General features: G+C 44.2%; 1 protein-coding gene across 1 annotated transcript in view; it reads right to left on the bottom strand.

Moving 5' to 3' along the window:
• Window positions 1-18734, bottom strand: part of LOC113588814 (calsyntenin-2) — a 72796-nt gene that overhangs the window by 14295 nt on the left and 39767 nt on the right. The window contains exons 4-8 of the mRNA XM_027028180.2: window positions 18374-18582; window positions 17947-18096; window positions 13023-13208; window positions 11650-11907; window positions 11330-11451 (exon numbers count right to left, since the gene is read on the bottom strand). Coding sequence (XP_026883981.2) covers window positions 11330-11451; window positions 11650-11907; window positions 13023-13208; window positions 17947-18096; window positions 18374-18582 — 925 coding nt within the window. The remainder of the gene's footprint in view (window positions 1-11329; window positions 11452-11649; window positions 11908-13022; window positions 13209-17946; window positions 18097-18373; window positions 18583-18734) is intronic.

Here is an 18734-nt window from a genome sequence, read left to right as displayed (position 1 = left end):
TTGCCATCTTTCTTGAAGTCTCAGTGTATGAAGATGGAAAAGCCGAGTGCCCTGTTTATTGCGTTTCACTCTGCTCACGGGGCTGGCGTTACAGAAGCTTGTGGAAGATGGATACTCCTCTGGTAAGGTGTAATATAACCCACCAGGCTATACTGTTAACTTCAAGCTGACAGAAGCAACAATTGCAGCTAGTAATTGTTTTTTGAAAGTCATATTTTCAACCCAGTCCTTGGGTACCTTGACCCACTCCATAGTTTTGCTCTAGCCCATCTTCCAATACACTTGGACTATAATTTTCTAGAAACTCAAGGCAAAGTCTGACAAAGTCATTAAATATTAACATTTGCTTAACTAAGCCAGAGAATGGAGATGATAGCTAACATCAGCGGTATCCCTAATAATACTGGAGACTGGAGTTTCAGCACTTCACATTCATAATCATAGATTTAGTTCCTCGCGTCAAAGAATAAGAAATGAGAAACACAATTCAATGGCCAAAACCTCTCAGTGCAAGCCCCGATGCTTATAGAAATAGAAATTTGTCTCCGTTCCCCAACATCAGGCATATAAGCGTGACGCTGTACACTGATTTGCTTTTTTAAAACTTTGTAATGCAAAAGAGTGTATATTCCTGCTGAGTTGTCGGAATGTTCTGGAGCGTGGCACTTTTTTTTTTAGAGAGAACAGGCTAGCAACCCAACGCATGTTTCCGACTCAGCATGTTCTCAGATTCCGGAGTTAGTGGGGGCGAGGAGCAGCTCTCGGGGCACCCTGCTACTGTAATGATGAGGAGTTTCGATGGAGTGAAAAGAAAATGCAGAAGACAAAGAGAGAGAGAGAGAGAGAGAGAGAGAGAGAGAGAGAGAGAGAGAGAGAGAGAGAGAGAGAGAGTGAGGCACCCCTCAATCCCACAAACAAACAAGCCAAGAGGGAGTGCTTGACTCAGCTTTGAGATCAAAGAGGCTGAAAGCTCTTCTCCTACTTCATCTCTCCATTTCCTCTCTCTGCCCTTCTCTCTCTCTCTCTCTCTCTCTCTCTCTCTCTCTCTCTCTCTCTCTCTCTCTCCCCCCCCATGGGCTTAGAAGCACATAGACATGAAATTTCTGTAGCAGGAACAGTTCTCAAAGATATCAGAGGGAGAAGCAGAAAGAGAATGAGTGAAGATACAGATAGTTGCTGAGACAGACGAGGGGAAAAAGAAACGGAGTATGAGGTGATGCAGTCCAGGTGGATGACAGGAGGGATAGGAACGCGCTCTGCCCATATACGGGGTCAGGAGAGAGACGAAAAACCAACGAAAGAAGGAAAGAGGATGGGCGGAGCTTCTTGGAGAGATTGATGAGATGAGGGGATAAGGTGACTCTGCAGAGGAGCACGACGAGAGAGAGAGAGAGAGAGAGAGAGAGAGAGAGGATCAAAATGTAAAGAATAAAAGTCAGTTCTCCCTCCAGTACGTTACTGTACCGACCAATCTGACTGAGGGTAATTAAGCACGTCAACGCTGTAGCTGTACATACAGGCTAGCAGTCCTGTCACAGCTAATTCCAGAAGCTGACTGATGGTAACTGGTCTTGTTTTCTGCACAGTTATGCCACATTTCCTTTGGCTTCTTACATGAATGACCTGTTTTAAAAAGATTGGGTGAGCTATAGTGTTTCACAAAATGGTCTTGCTCTGCTGTGTAAAATTCAATAAAAAGATATTAAGAAAAAAGAGAGGTGACATCTAGATATTTGTGTATGTATATATAAATGTATATACAGTTGTGGTCATTGCTGTTGGCACCTTTGGTTGTTTTGTATATCAATGCCAATAGCTTCAGGTATAAATTGATACAGCTTTGTATCATTATAATGTTTTAATAACATGTTCAAAATTGAACAACGTAAAAGATACACACGTCCAGTCAACACACGTCCAATCATTTGAAAGAAGAAATACAAAAGACGCATAACAGGTTTAAAGGCACTTTTCCCTAATATTTGGTTGAACAACAGCCTGCAAATGTTTTTGTGGCCATGTGTGAGCTTCATGCACCTGTCTGTCAGTATTTTCTCACAGATCTCTCCAAAAACAGGATTGAATTCAGGACTCATTGCTGGTCGGTTGAAAACAGTCCATGTTTTCCACCTCAACCATACAGTTTATAGTTTGTTCTACCCCAAACCAAGTTTTCTTACATTTAACTGTGCATTACAGTATAAAATGCCTTGAAAATCCTCTGATCTCATTACTCCTGTAACACATTCAGGGCCCCTAGTCCCAGAAGAAACAAAGCGGCCCAACAGCATTATGGATCCTCCATCATGTTTCACTAAAAGGAGGGTACACTTTACCTTATAAGCTTCAATTCATTGTCTACAAACAGCATTGGTCTACAATATCAAAGAGCTCTATTTGGGTTCCGTCTGTCCATAGGACATTTTCCCCAGGATTGTGGTTTTTCTGTGCATATTTTGGCAAAGTTGAGTTTTATGTCTTTCTTGGACCAGTGGGGTCCTTTTTGGTCTTTTGAATGTTGTATGTGGTTTCATTTGTGGTTTCATTTGCATGTTTCAGACCAACTTTTGTAGGGTTCTGTTACTAGTTTTCTTCACCACATCTTGGAAGGTTTTTGAATGACTGAACCTAAACCTCGTGATAACATTTTGAACCATTGACATAGAGAGGCCAAGGTGTTTGGAGAAGGTCTGGAACCCTTTTGACTGCTTGTGCTTGATGATAATAACGTTTCTGGTCTGCCCTGACAGCTCTATTGTCTTTTCCATGTTTAAAACATAAAAAAAACACCATTCACAGGCTAATTAAAGTCATGTAAGCTCTGACCAGTTGGGGATAGGTAAGTATAATTTCTAATTAATCACAGAAAAGTCTGTTTGTTCTTTGTTTCAAACTGAAGGAAAGGTGGCAATAATCGTGCCCTGGCATTCTATAAATTCCTGTGGTATTCGTAAGTGCTTGCAAAATAGCATTTGCACGTGCCGGTACAGCATCCAGCTAACACCAGCTCTTTCAGCAAAAGGAGGCCACTTATAAATGAGGCCAGTAAAAAGCTGACACACTGAACACAGTGTAGAGGCTTCTGGTACAGTGAGTTAGCTGGCTTCAGAGTAGATATAGAGTCAAAGGTATGACAGCTTTAGAGCAGGAGGACCTAATAAAGACACCATTCAGTGTATGCACAAACACAGCATTAAAGTGAAGACTGATGGGTAATAGAGTTTTTTCACCCATATTACAACTACACAAGCTTTTTCAAAGAGAAGGGAAGGGAGTGTATATTGAATTGTGTTTGAGTAACTCCAGGGGATTGATATTTTTGGACAATCCGGATCAATCTAAAAGCAAATCACTCAGAGGGAACATCGCAAACAAAGGTGGAGAAGGATTTTTCTTTTATAATTGATAGAGATACCTCAGTATAGTATGGGTCTGGGTGTGTGTTTCAGTGCATTTGTGTTTCAAGTCAAGGGATGTGGTGATTCATAGAGTGAGATCACACTGTGCTTGTGTGTGTGTGTGTGTGTGTGTGTGTGTGTTGGGGGGGGGATGAGAGAGAGAGAGAGAGAGATAGAGAGAGAGAGAGGTGGGTCTGTTTGGACTGCCGCCACTTCAGACCATATGTCCGGTGACTAGGAATGCTCACTCTGTTCCACAAATGTGTGTGTATGTGTGTGGTGTTTGTGTGTGTGTTTGTGTGTGAGAGGGAGAAGCTGTACTGCAGATGGAGCAGGTCACAAAGTCTAGTGGAACTGATTGTTAAAGTCTCCCGTCCAGCAGAAACATTTGCGTGTGTAAACACATGCGCGCACACACACGCACACACACACACACACACACACACACACACACACACAAAGATAACCAAAAGAAGAAATGTGCTGCAAAGCAAAAATGGCTTCTTCTTTTCAAATCTTTGTCACATCTCTGCCTCTCACTTCTGCAGAAGCCATTTATCTTTCTTTCTCTTCTTTTTTTTTTCTCACTGTCACACTTTTACTGAAGGAAAACACAGCATGTGAGTCGGAGCAGTGTGTCTCCCAGGCTTCTCCACAGCTTTAACACATGTTACATATACTCCCACATACCAACCACTTATTAGAAGCAGTCATTAATTAGCAACACCCCGTAGGTGTGCGTTTGTACACCTACGCCATCTGTTGCTGTGCACAGTTTGTCTTAGTCATCCTTCAACTCTTCACTAGAGGAGAACGTTGAGTCACGGATCGCACGCATCGACAGAAACCCTTGTGCATGGGGAAAGTTCCAGAAACACCACTTGGTGCACTCATAGCAGGACAAACACAGTGTCACTGCAGGGTCGAGAACAGTCCGCCTCCTCAAGCAGTGTGGCAAGCAGTGCTCAGAAACTAACCAGTGATGCACAGCAGAATGCTGAACTCTGCCTAGCGACGGGTCAGGTAGAACCTGTGATTGTACGAATATGAAATCCACTTATGAATGCATTTCATAATGATGCAGCTGGTGAATTTATATCTGCTTACAGTCCTCGTCTCAACATGATTAATAGCAATCTGCTCACCTTCTGAGAGTTTGTGCCAGTTAACAGCCAGTTGGCATTCATCTTGTCCCCAGTTTCCTCCTTCTCCACATACGCTCATCGATTCTTCTACAGTGGTCAATGGGAACGCAGGAGTGGAGTGTGTGTGAGGTACCTGTCTGCTGCTCGATATAGGGGCAGGCTGAGGCTTCATCATTTTTCAACCCGACACACTCGCATGTGGTTCAGGGCTGCTGTGCTGGGCAGCTACACCCAGTCTCACACACACACACACACACACACACACACACACACACACACACACACACACACACACACACACACACACACACACACACACATACACACATACACACATACACATATATAAACTTGTGCTGTGTCTATGCCTACACCTAACCTTATTTATTTATACACACATTTCAGTGTAAGGTTATATATCAGAATTGTGTTTTCCTATCATCCTGTGTGCACTGGTCTACCCAACAACAGCAAAACAGACCCCCCCCCCACACACACACACACAATGACAGACATACACTCGGGCTGTTAGGGTGAGATTGTCTGAAGGTGATATTTTCTCAGTGTGTGTTCAGTGAAACTAGACAGCTGAATTAGAGGAGGTGGTAAAAGACTTAGAACTGCTCTCAGTCGAGGCCTTTTAAAAAAGCAGGGTGATTTATCAGCATGATAGATGAGAGAGGTGTGTGTGCGTGCGCGTGCGTGCGTTGTGTGTTGGCAGCGGGGGTAGAAGAAAACCAAAGCTTACATTCTGAGCACTACCATACCAGAGATTTTGACACATAGTATGGCAGTATTACAAGTTGTGTGTCTGTGTATGTGAAGTTATATAGTGAATTTTCCCCAATGTTCAATAGCTATGCAAAATTACTTATGAGATTTAACAGACATTGAATAAATGATAGCAGCCAAAGACATCCATCTGTCCAAAGAGACAGACAGACAGACAGACAGACAGACAGACAGACAGAGAGAGAGAGAGAGTGAGCAGGAGAAAAATAAAGAACAGGTCCAGGGGAGCCTTGCTTTTATATTTTTGTAAAATTAATTACAGACATTAATCACACACACACATTCTAATCTATCAATGTAATACACTATAGTCTTTTATGTGTCTTCCCAGATACATAGATTTTATGGCACTCAAGAAAGTGACGGAGTACTTTAACCTCATTAATTATGACAGAAATAATCATTCATTGAGAAAGATAATATTTGGGCAGGAAAAAATTATGGAAGGCATTTAATTGGATTGTGAAACAATAACAGTAAAACAATAACAGAAAGAAACATGAAAAAATATTGGTTAATATAATTCATTTAAATAATTAATTGGCCCCTCCTGGCATCAGTGACATATCCAAATATCAGGAGATGTTTCAGAGGTGCATTTTTATGAAAGATTAAAAATAAGATACGTATTTTAAATTATATGATACTGATGAACAACATACACAATTTTAGTGGCATATAAACTAACAAGATGAATAAATTCCATTTTGGTTTCAGTTTGACTGCATTTTATTACAGTAACACCTTACTTGAGGTGGGCGGGTGGGTGGAGTTATTACATATTGCAACACTATACATTCCAGCACTTCCCAGGTGCATTGCAGCGATAAGGGCACATTTTAGAGAGCATCTTTAAACTGCCGAGTGCTTTGCCGTTTAATGCTGACGGCGGGGTTGCGGTGCGTCCGAGAAACTCCGGGCGCGCTCTCTGCGATTAAACTGAGCCCCCGTGCTTTATGCCCCTGTTGTTACGCTGAGCACAGCGGCACGAGGACTGAAATTGCCTCCGTTGGCCTGGTCCAGGGCAGGACATAAGACGAGTGAAATGGGAAAATGTCAAAAAGGGACCGGTCTGCCTAAATTATCGCATGGTTGCATGGATTTTGGAGTGCACCACTTCCAGCCCGTCTCTTGTCAATAGCTGTGTAGGCTCGTTCTCTTTCTCTGTTGCTTTGTTGGATATTTATCTGTGTTCACACGTGGTTCAGGAATGAGCGAGGTGTTATGTACATTAAGTGATAAGGACACCATGCTGACACTATTTTACTGCATTTTTTAAACTAATCTTTTTCTTTTTTTCTCGTGAGACAATAGCATGAGCTTGTACTTCTCAACTGTGTGGCTCAAAGCCCCAGATAAGCGTGAGATTAAAATATCTCTGATTAAAATCAGGGACCGAGTGTAGAGCTCAGAGAAATTGCGAAAATGTAAAAATGCTTTATAGTGCATTAGGCTTTGCTTAAAGGAAAGAAAACAACCCGAATAATAACTTGAATAATAAAGAGTAATTAAGAGAAATCACACAGGCCTTCATAATAATAATAATAATAATAATAATAATTATTATTATTATTATTCCTTTATGCATGAGAAGGGACACTGAAATCCTACATGATCCCTGTTCTTTATCTCTCTGCATGTGTGCATGTGAAGTGATTCTTGGGAAATTAATTAGGCAAGAGCAACGCTAATGAAAGCAGTGGCGCGTGGGGGGAAGCGGAGGGAGTGACGCGGACGTGGGCTGGACTGAAGAGCTCATTTTGCTTTAAAGAAAAGGGAGGAGAGTGAGAGGGGATAAAGGACTTAATGGAACTCTCATCCCTGCAGCTTTACAAGGCAATCACCATCAGAGCACTGGATGAGAGAGAGAGAGAGAGAGAGAGAGAGAGAGAGAGAGGGAGGGGGAGAGAGAGAGGGGGTGGGAGAGAGAGAGATAGTGTGTGGGAGGGGGAGAGTGAGAGAGGGGGGGAGGGGGGGGGGGGGGGGGGGGGGGGAGAGGGGGGAGAGAGAGGGGGGGAGAGAGAGAGAGAGAGAGAGAGAGAGAGAGAGCGAGAGAGGGAGGGGGAGAGAGAGGGGGGGTGAGAGAGAGAGAGAGAGAGAGAGAGGGGGAGAGAGAGAGAGAGGGGGGGGGGGAATCCGCAGAGTTCACTTGCTAGCTTGGCAAAAGTTTAACTAACCGTGTGTCTGAGCTCTTTTGTATTATGTTTGCATGTGTGTGCACCATTTCCCCCGTTTTGTGGGGACCCGTCATTCGGTTTAGCATCTGGCGTTCTTGGTCAGCTCTGGGTACACTCCTAGCTCATTCTACTAGTTGGTGTTGGCTGAGCAGGGCCCTCATTTGTAGTGTCGGCGGTGATTTGGCCTGATGGTGTGCCGCCTCTGCTGCTCAGCGGAACTTGGCTGCTAGCATAGTGAACTGCTGTGCTTGACCTGGGTTTTGCTCATCTTCTGCCTGGACTAAACAGGGGGGAGATGGCCAGGCTGCCATATGTCACAACAAACCTAGGGCCGTGGGAGTTGACTTCCGTTATGTAAACTCTTTTAAAGTTGTCGGCCCGATCGCCTTACTTGTTCTGTTAGTCTATCACCCTCCTTGTCACCCTCCCATCCTTGGCTCCTCCAACTCTCGACGCATTGCCTTCCTACTGCTCGCCGGCGCCGCTTTAATTATCTTCACCCGCTCCTTATCGCCCCTTACATGAGTTCTGAGCCTCAGTTGTGTATTATTAGCCTTGTTGTGTTGGGCTTTTGTCTACGCTCTGTTTGCTCCTTTGTCTATCCCTTGATATCATGTTTGTCGTTTGCTTGAACCTGAACTGTTTAATGTTTGTCTCTGCCTAATTCCTTTTAATAAAACACCTGCGATCCCATGCAGCTGCAGCAGGGGTTGTTTCCTACGCCTCAGACGGGTTTTATCGCTGATCCTAATGAACTCCTCACACTTGCCTGCTTAATGTGTACAGCAGCTATTTTGCTAGGCGGCTCAAATATGCATATTGACACTGCCTGTGTACTTGCAAAATAACTTCTGGATGATTCTGACCTTCATACCATCTGTTCTGTCAGTTTAGACAATTTCTCCGTCACACTGGAACATCTCACTTATTGAATTCACCATTAGTGTTCTTTTCTCTGAGCCAAGTACATGGACCACAATTACCTGTGATCACGCTTCCTTCTCTGCTTACATTTATGCCTCGTCTGTTCTTCACCCTAACTTGCTCTCTGGGACTCTCTCCTTTTATAACGTCACTATTTCCAAAGCTCCAGACAAGCATGCGTCCATTAGAACCTTGCTCTTCTCCATGGTTCACTCTGGGCCATGAAAGAGCTTTAAAAAACTGGCCTCATCATTCGCCCTCTATCTTACATGGACGATGTGTAAACATGCAGGACTGCTCCTGGCTCAACCCTCTTGTAGCTCAAACCTTTCTTCCTATTTTGCTTCAATTATTAAAAATAGTTGCTGTTATCCCCAAATCCTTTTCTAGCCATTTTTAAAGACATCTTTCCATGTCTTTCATCACACCATCCACTACTTGGCTACCTTCTGCTCTACAACTCAACTCTCTATTACGGAGCTAATTATATAAGCTACAACCTAGACGTTTCCCTTATTTCTCTTCTCCAACAGTCCTGGTCTGACATACACACACCCCCCCCCCCCCCCGGCCCCTGCCTCCTTTCTGAATAACATGTGCTTGCTGTTGGCCACTGTTCCACCTGACCTGAACTCAGGCATCTCAATTGCCATTGTTTGCAACAATTAAAGGCTCAACTCAAACCTCAGTTGTATAGCCAAAGTGCTGGATAGAAAGGTGGCACCTCGGTTACAAAGCGACCTTGTCTCCAAAACCCCATTGAGTCGTTCCAGTGTGGGTGGGTTGCATAGCCTAGAGACAGCTGTATTGGGGGTAGTCCGTGACCGTACTCTCCCTGCTGACTGTGGAACCATTACCATTCTCCTCGATCTCAGTTTAGCATTTGACACTGTTTGCCATGATATTTGTCGCTCTGGTCAAGGGTGTCTTGCCAAATTCTGTAAATGTAAATGTAAATGTTGATGTAATATCCTTCTGCCTCTTTGCCATGGGTGTTACTAGATCTGCACTCTCATGGTTTACCTCATATCCTTGAGATAGGGAACATTTTATCTTTATCAGGAAACAAATTATCCAGTCCTACTGTTACTTGTGGTGTCCCGCAGGGATCTGTCCTTATCCCTCTCTATTTCATTCATAATGAAATCCATGCTTCCCCTAGGACATATCATTCACTATTATTGTTTTAATTTTCATTGCTATGAATATGACACACACACACACACACACACACACACACACACCACACACACACACCACACACACACACAAACACACACACACACACACACAAACACACACACACACACACACACACACACACACACACACACACACACACACACACTTTTTTCAGTTCAAATTCTCTGCTTTTCCTCCCCTCTGATTAATGAGCACTGGTGACATCAAACTCTGAATGAATTCTAACTTGCCCAAATTAAACACTGAAAAGTAATATATCCTACTGATTGTACATTGTACATTGTACAAATTGTACATTAATAGTATTTGTGATTTCTTCTACCACTCTCCCTAGTGGTCTGCAATCTTGGCATCATTTTTGACCCTTCTCTCCTATCAGTTCCCTAGTTAAGGCATCCTTTTATCACCTTTGCAACATTTCATACCTTTGGCTCATACTCAACACCAAGAAAGCTGAAACTGTAGTTCACACATTCATCACCTCACACCTGAATTTCTGCAACACTGACCTTACTGACCTCCTTGCAAAAACCCTTGCTGGATTACAATATATCCAAAAGTCTATAAACTCTACTCGTTACCTGGCAGTTTAAGATTCAGTATAAAACACTTTTTACAACTTATGAAACTCTTCATGGCCTTACACCTCAATACCTCACTGAGTGATTACATCTGTACACCCCTACCTGTACAAACAGGTCAATGTCCTATGATCTACACTTCAGTTTGTTCTCTGGTCTTCAATGGGTGGCAGGTCATACACTGTAATGGCCCCAAAACCCCCAAACCCCAAAACCATTTCCCAAAGTCTTTTTTTGACATTGCTTCCATTTATTTAATTCACAACCACTTCTTTTGCTCAGTGCTATCTCTATTACTTCTGTTTATCATCAAAATATGCTTGCAGTGTTTTACCTGTGCTGTTTGTCTTTTGTATTTTCTCTGTTCCAGGTTGTAGGTCTACCTGTACCACAACGAATACTACTACTGTTACTACTAGTACTGTTGGTAACAATAGTATTAGTTACTATTATTTTTGGTGTTGTTATTCGAATAGCTGCTATATGGAAAAACAAATTCTGTATGTTTGTCCGTTTTTTTGGGGGGGTTTTTTTTGCCAAAAAGATGGATTAAAGTTTATGAATAAAGTTAATTTCATATGATAAGCAGTCTTTATATTTGGGAGGGTATGTGCTGTGACTGCTATAATTGATTATCAGATGTGAAATATCTTTAAAACACAAACACAAAGTGACTCGCTTTTCATTATATTGTTTGACCCTCTGTCCTCTTCAAAACAAAAGTGCCATTCTGTCCCTTTAAATTACCCATCATACCAGTCACTCAGAGTGGTCTGACAGCCATTACGACCTCTAAGCTCTGTCACAACCATCTCTCTAGCCTTTTTACTCTTTCTTTTGCTTAGTGTCTAACTATCCAACAACAAAGTCCACAGGTCTAGCAAACACAAAGGAATTTGTTTGCATTACACTGATTTGACTGCCATATGCAAAAAAACTCTGATTCAATATTTCAAACAGATATTGAAGCACAAGTATTCAAACAAAACTCAGGAACCCCAAACAGTTACAAGAGAAAGTCTCTCTCAAGTCTCTCAAAGCCTATTACACTGCCCACTCTGGGACTCTCCTCCCCTTTTCCCCGATCCTCACCCTTCCTTGGCTCTCACCTGTTCCAGTTTCCAGTGGAATTCTGCAGGCCTGAACGAGTCCCCCTGTGCATAGTCTCTCCGCAGCAGAAACACCAGTCTGCAGTTGTGCACATAGAGAGAGTAATGGTGTCTGTTCATCTCTGGAAGAGACGGAGACAGAGAGAGGCAGAGGATATTTAATAACAATTGTGGAAGGTCAATGACTTCATCTTTCTGAAAAAGAAATTGGCTAAGGGGAGAGGTCTCGCTCCCCTTCACTGCTCCTCCCTTCATCTCCTCTCGACTCCTCCTCATCTTTTCGATCTCGCCCTCTCTCATTCTCTATCGCACCCCCTTACCTGTCTTGTCGGAGTTACAGAGGAGCGTCTCCTTCTCCCCTCTGAGGCCAGGGCTCGGCCCGTGCCTCATCCACGTCGCTATGGTGAACTGGTCCGTCAGGTTCTGCGGCACCACCCAGTCGGGAACCTTGGCCGCTTGACGCCCGTCGAATCGATAGACGAGGTCGCCGTCACGCCCACTGTCTGTCAGCAGCGACGTCGTCCAGTTGAAAGTGGTGCCGGAGGCAGGGAGGAGATCGGTGCTGCCCGACGAAGCCCCTGGAATGTGTCCGGGGAGACCAGAGCTGAGAGTCATTAGTCATCAAAGCACAGGAGGCGTCGTTCAACTCATTCTGTCCATGCTTGAGTTGCAATATGAGTAATGAGGGCAATGGCAGGTTGAATTCAGCTTTACACATAACCTATAGGAAAGAAAGAATTTGAAAATGTGTGTGCTTGTTAGTGTAGCCTTGTCATGCACATTCATGTTACAGATTACATGTCTTCATACCAAAGAAACCCTGCAATTGTAGCTGACGACAGGAACGCATCTTTTGTTTCGGGCCGAGATAAACCGATCTGTCTGAACACAGTGATAAATCTCTATCTCGCTCGCTTTCTTTCCCTGTCACTCATCTCTCTCTCTTTCAGCTCGTCTTCTCTGTGTTCTGCGTTGTGCTTTGACTGCTTTTTTCATTCCTTTTGGTGGAAATCTGAAAGCCATTTTCCATGGAAGCATTCCACCACGAGAAAAACACAAACACTTCCACCGTGCGGTAGAGATTGCTACACTGCAGAGTATCACACTGACAAACCCGCTAAAGCTTGGGAGACAGAATGCATTTCCTTGCCTGGGCACTGAACACACACCTTTGTGCGAGACTGGCTTTAGAACCGCGCCTGTACATGATTGATAAGAATAGACTTCTCTCCGGGGTGTCGGCATAGACAGACGAGAACAGTAGGGAACCGAGGGTCTAATTCACTACAGCACACTGCACCAGCAAACACTAACCCCAGATCCGGCAACATGGATGTCAGTCAATTTCCTGATACGGCTGCAACAATAACGGATATTGCTTGCTGTAAGATCTACTTTGGGTCAGTTCAGAACATGCTTTCATTTACTTCAGTTCTCTCTCTCTCTCTCTCTCTCTCTCTCTCTCTCTCTCTCTCTCTCTCTCTCTCTCATTAAATCACATCAGTGACAAATAATCAAAATCTCAGGCTGTTACTCTTTCTCAACAACTACCTTTAGGATTCCATTAAACATGTGTTTCAAGTCAATGGCTTTCATGGCTTTCAAGTGCAGGGACATGCACAGAAATTACTGACTGTAGTAACTGACTATTTGCTAGAGATCTGGATGATATATATTATTCCTTAAAGCTTACCACAGAGTTTCTGTAGGGATTTCTCAGAGTAACTCTGTCGGTCACAGCCCTTTCCATTATGGCCAGTCTGGAGCTCCACAGTGACCCTCACAGAGGACACGGCGCCCTCACATGTCTCCAGGTGCATCTTGGGAAATAGCTGCTTACTGCCCATACCTGGCTCATAGTCCACACGTTTATTCCAGCCTACAGAGAGTGAGAAAGGAAGAATTTTTAAGACTTTAAGATACATTTAATGTACCAGCTTCCTGTTTAAAAGAAACTGCCCTCACCATCCTTATTAAGAAAAAAATCAAACACAAATATTCAGTTTCACATCACCAACAGAATCCAGTGCATTCTAAATCATTGATCTGTTTAAAACACGCAAGTTCCAATGTGCAGACCGCAGGCATTGTTATATCTGGGTTAGTAAACCCTTCCGCATTTACCCTACTACTGCTTCACCCCTACTGACACCTCTGCTTGTTCAGCAACTTAAACATTTTTACCAAAGTATACGTGGAGGTAGTACAAACAATCTATTATTTACAATCTCAATATGAACTTGAAGGGCAGTTTCATGCAAAACGTATGTAATCATTATAACCTGCTTAATACAAGAACCTATAGGATTCAGCCATGTGCATCCAATAAAGACCTCTTCCACAGGCCCTGGTATAAACAAGAGAGAACAGCTCGCTCTCGCACCTGGGTCAAAGTGCACGGTGCAGCAGCCCTGCCTGTTTATCTGCCCAGAGCCTGCTGAACTCTGGTCTCCCAGCAGCCTTTGCCTCTGGTGTCTTCCCACCCTTCCTCACCTTCGCACAGACACTGTAAGGGGCAAGCCACTTTGGGACCCCAACCCTCTCAGAGTCACCCAAGCTCGGCGGTTAGTGAAGCGAGAGAGCCAGAATTTTAGCCTTCACTTATTAAAAAAAATGTTTTGTTTTCGGTTTAGCTAGATATCACTGATAATGCTATAAATGGTTTTACTGGAGAGAGAGAGAGAGAGAGAGAGAGAGAGAGAGAGAGAGAGAAAAAGAGAAAAGTGGGAGATTATGTATGCTATTAAGACTGTTGAGTGGCAGTGTGCTTTGGAGTTCAACAGTCAATGGCCTGTTGACATTTCTGTAGCACATCAGTCAAAATGACACAGAACGCGAGCTGATTTATACCCCATAGTCGTTCCATCCTATGAGTCATTAGCGCTCTCGAAGAGAAACAATCGCTCACATCACCGGGCAAGGAAATGGAGTCGCTGCCGCGCACTCGCCGAGCAAGTTTCCGCTATTGCCGCGAGAGAAATGTGAGCAGCCGCTTTTTCACATTTCCGCGTGTTATGGGGTCTCGCGGCAAGCTGTGCGTGCCTTGTGGAATTTAGCGAAGCTATTAATTAATTCGCTCGCATGATCACTGAAGCATTATTGTCGGGGGTGTAGCAAAAGTTACAGACGTGAACACAGACACGTATGGTGAACCAAAGCCTATCGTCTGTATGCGTGAAAAAAAAAAATATCTAAAAATCAAAATCCTTGTTATTAAATAAACATTTTATTTCATGAATTATCAAAAGAAAAACGGCGGCCAAGATAAATTATCCTCCGCTATATCGCTGTGGAGCTGAACTTCAAGACTGTGAAATGCACTATTAGTCGATAGTGGGGAACAGGGAAGGTGGTGAGATATTTGAGGGGCGGGTGATGTGGCCAGGCAGCCAAGACATGTATTTGGTGTGATGTTTAGTAGTACGAATTTAAAATAGCAGGGTTGGGCGTCTGTTTTGTCTGTTAGTTACACCGGCAGTGTGGGAGAGCCTGGGGCAACTTATCAGCAAGTGGCGAAAATAATACAGTATGTTGTGAAACATAAAGCGGTGTCATTTTCCTTCCCTATCCAAATCTCTCTCTCTCTCTCTCTCTCTCTCTCTCTCTCTCTCTCTCTCTCTCTCTCTCTCTCTCTCTCTCTTTGTCACACACACACACACACATGCACAACACACCACTTCACTACATTTCTCACTCATTTCTCACACACATTACTTAACCTGCACTACAGTAAAAGAACCAGCAGGAGTAGGTAGCCTGTGTTCTCATGTGACTGGCCACTGGAGTAAAGCCACTATGGACTGTGGGTATACATGAGCTGTGTAAGCCACTAGCTGTGGACTGTGGGTATCTCTGAGCTGCGTAAGCCACTAGCTGTGGACTGTGGGTATCTCTGAGCTGTGTAAGCCACTATCTGTGGACTGCGGGTATCTCTGAGCTGTGTAAGCCACTAGCTGTGGACTGTGGGTATCTCTGAGCCGTGTAAGCCCCTGGCTGTGGACTATGAGAATCTCTGAACCGTATAAGCCACCAGCTGTGGACTGTGGGTATCTCTGAGCTGTGTAAGTGTAAGGGAAGAAGAAACTGCCGATGTTCACACCGAACTGATTAATTAAATGCAAGGAGGAAAGGAAAAGAAAGGAAAGGATCTCTCTCTCACACTCTTTCTCTCTGTGATTTGTGAGATTTATCACATCTGCTGCAGGACCTGTGTATAAATGTGCTCTTGCTACCTTTCATTATCTTCCTATAAAACACTCCCTCGTAGGAAGGAACAAGACTTAGACAGCTCAGAGATACCCGTAGTCCACAGTTGGTGGCTTACACAGCACAGAGATACCTTACACAGCTAGCTGTGGACTGTAGGTATCTCTGAGTTGTGTAAGCCACTAACTGTGGACTGCGGGTATCTCTAAGCTGTGTAAGCCACTAGCTGTGGACTGTAGGTATCTCTGAGTTGTGTAAACCACTAACTGTGGACTGTGGGTATCTCTAAGCTGTGTAAGCCACTAGCTGTGGACTGTAGGTATCTCTGAGTTGTGTAAACCACTAACTGTGGACTGTAGGTATCTCTAAGCTGTGTAAGCCACTAGCTGTGGACTGTAGGTATCTCTGAGTTGTGTAAGCCACTAACTGTGGACTGCGGGTATCTCTAAGCTGTGTAAGCCACTAGCTGTGGACTGTAGGTATCTCTGAGTTGTGTAAACCACTAACTGTGGACTGCGGGTATCTCTAAGCTGTGTAAGCCACTAGCTGTGGACTGTAGGTATCTCTGAGTTGTGTAAACCACTAACTGTGGACTGTGGGTATCTCTAAGCTGTGTAAGCCACTAGCTGTGGACTGTAGGTATCTCTGAGTTGTGTAAACCACTAACTGTGGACTGTAGGTATCTCTAAGCTGTGTAAGCCACTAGTTGTGGACTGTAGGTATCTCTGAGTTGTGTAAGCCACTAACTGTGGACTGCGGGTATCTCTAAGCTGTGTAAGCCACTAGCTGTGGACTGTAGGTATCTCTGAGTTGTGTAAGCCACTAACTGTGGACTGCGGGTATCTCTGAGCTGTGTAAGTTCCTTCCTATGAGAAAGTTTTAACAGGAAGAAAAATAATAAGGCTGGTAGGAGCACAGTTATACACATGTACCAGAGCAGAGAAAGAGGGTGAGAGAGAGATGCATTTAATTTATCAGTTCAATGTGACACATCAGCGCTTTCTCCTTCCTTTACAGTACACCGTAGAGACAATTAACAACAACTGCGCCCTGTTGGGCAGCAAACCACAGCCCTAAATAAATTTCCCATTGTGCGCTGACAGCAACTTGCACAAGGAGGACAGGCTGCCATAGCAACGAGGGAAAGCTAGTCGCCCAGGGACGCATTCAAATGATGGACACAGGTAGGCTGGGTCTTCATCTACTCAAGTTTTCCAAACATCATTTCGCCAAAATGCAGCACCTCTTCGATCCATGTCTGTTTGCACTCGTGCATATCTTAAGAAAAGTCTTGCAAACACGAACTGAGAAATGCGATTGGAAGCAGCTTCGTCTTTTGCCCCTGCCAGTCTTTCCAACTGGTGAAGTCCATCACGTTCAATAAGAACCCCCGTGTGGGAACAGATCACATGTTGTCATTTACTCTTTTGGGTACGCGTCCTGACCACCGCCTTGCCGGCTGGTCTGTGTATTCTTAAAAGCAAACAAACAAATAACCAATCCCGTTAGAAGCTGTTTTCCTCTGCTGCAGACTACTCTAGCTATGCTCCGTGATGCCACCTCTACCTGCTATAGTGTACAGTCCCACTAGTTGCTTGGCTGCTGCCGGCTCTAACGGGTGAGTGAGGATCACTTTGAACGCTCACTCCCGTTAGTTGGGAACGCAGGGTTGGCCGTTCGGGAACCCTGCGCTGATAATGCTGGCTGATCTGTGGCATGCGAGAGCCATGCTGTGGCGTTTTTAGGACACTGACCTTTACTCATGCAGGTGGCATTTACAAAACCATTTGGTGATATATTCTGTAATAATGTACCTGTATGGTGCCTGGGATACACAGCAACAATAGAGACAGAGCAGGCAAGCTGAACTGAGAAAGCTTCAGCGATTTGTTTGTTAAAAAAAACAAACATAAGACTGATCGTGTGAATCGGACAAACACTGTTGATTGTTGATTTTCTCTCACACACACACACAGACACACACACACACAAAGAGTTTTCCTCCAAGTCACAATTTGGCATCGTTTCATTTGGGAACTAGAAAGTAAAGGATTGGGAGAGTGCAACATTTTGAAATATAGAAGTTTAACAAAGACAAGCACTTGGGAATGGATGAGAGAGGGGCGAAGAGGAAAATAGAAAATGAAAAAATGGGCTTTTTGGAAAGAGTCGTGAGGAGTGACAGAAGGACAAGCAGTATTCTGACTCTGTGTGTGTGTGTTTCTCATAATGAAAACTGATTTTCAGACAGTGAGAGGCAGACTAAAATATTACTGAAGTATACACACACACACACACACACACACACACACACACACACACACACACACACACACACACACACACACACACACACACACACACCGTCAAGCATTATTATATGCCAAAAGTGTTGATTACACTGATCCTACCTTGCCAGCCAGGTTTGCAGACAGGTTTGACATGGATGTGTACCGTAGCGCTACACGCTGCCCTCTTCTGACCGCAGTCGAATGCTGTCACGCTTATTTCATAGTGCGGCTGTGCATCGAAACTCAGGCTCTCTGTGTTCCTGATGTTCCCTGCACACACAAATGAAGCTTTACTATACGTGTACATCTGTTTGTGTGTATATTCCTAGTTTTTGAATGCACATTCAAAGAAAACAACTAACACCGACAGCACCTTAAGACATTTGTGTGTGCTTGCGTGATGTATGCGTGGACACAACATGCTGATGAAGCTGCAGACGTTCTGCAATTAGTTTGGCTGTATTTATAAAAAACATGCATGTCGGATCGATGGAATGTGGGTGCTTGTGTGTGCATATGCGAGTGCGGGTATGCATGTAGGTCTGACCATTCCGGTCGATGGCGAACGGCGTGTTTTCTGTGGTTATCTGGTAATTGCAGATCTGGCTGTATTGTGGCGAGCAGTCCTGGTCCGCAGCCTGGACCTGAAGTATGCTATCGTACACTCTCCCCTCCCGCACAGAGCCGGCATACTCGGAGCTTGTGAACACTGGGGAGAACTCGTTCACATCTCCGACCTGGACGTGCACCACTGCCCTGAGAACGAGAGCCAGAGTGAAAGGTATATCCTCGTGAACAGCAGTTGTGCATGGTTTCAGCCTTTTCTTGTTTCAGGGGTTCTTGTAGGGGAAACTGCTGGAGAAACAGTGCTTTCGATTATGAACACAATCAGTCTCCTCTGGTGGTAA

The sequence above is a fragment of the Electrophorus electricus genome, chromosome 15, assembly GCF_013358815.1.
Source record: "Electrophorus electricus isolate fEleEle1 chromosome 15, fEleEle1.pri, whole genome shotgun sequence".
NCBI lineage: Eukaryota > Metazoa > Chordata > Actinopteri > Gymnotiformes > Gymnotidae > Electrophorus > Electrophorus electricus.
This window is presented reverse-complemented; position numbering and strand designations above follow the sequence as displayed.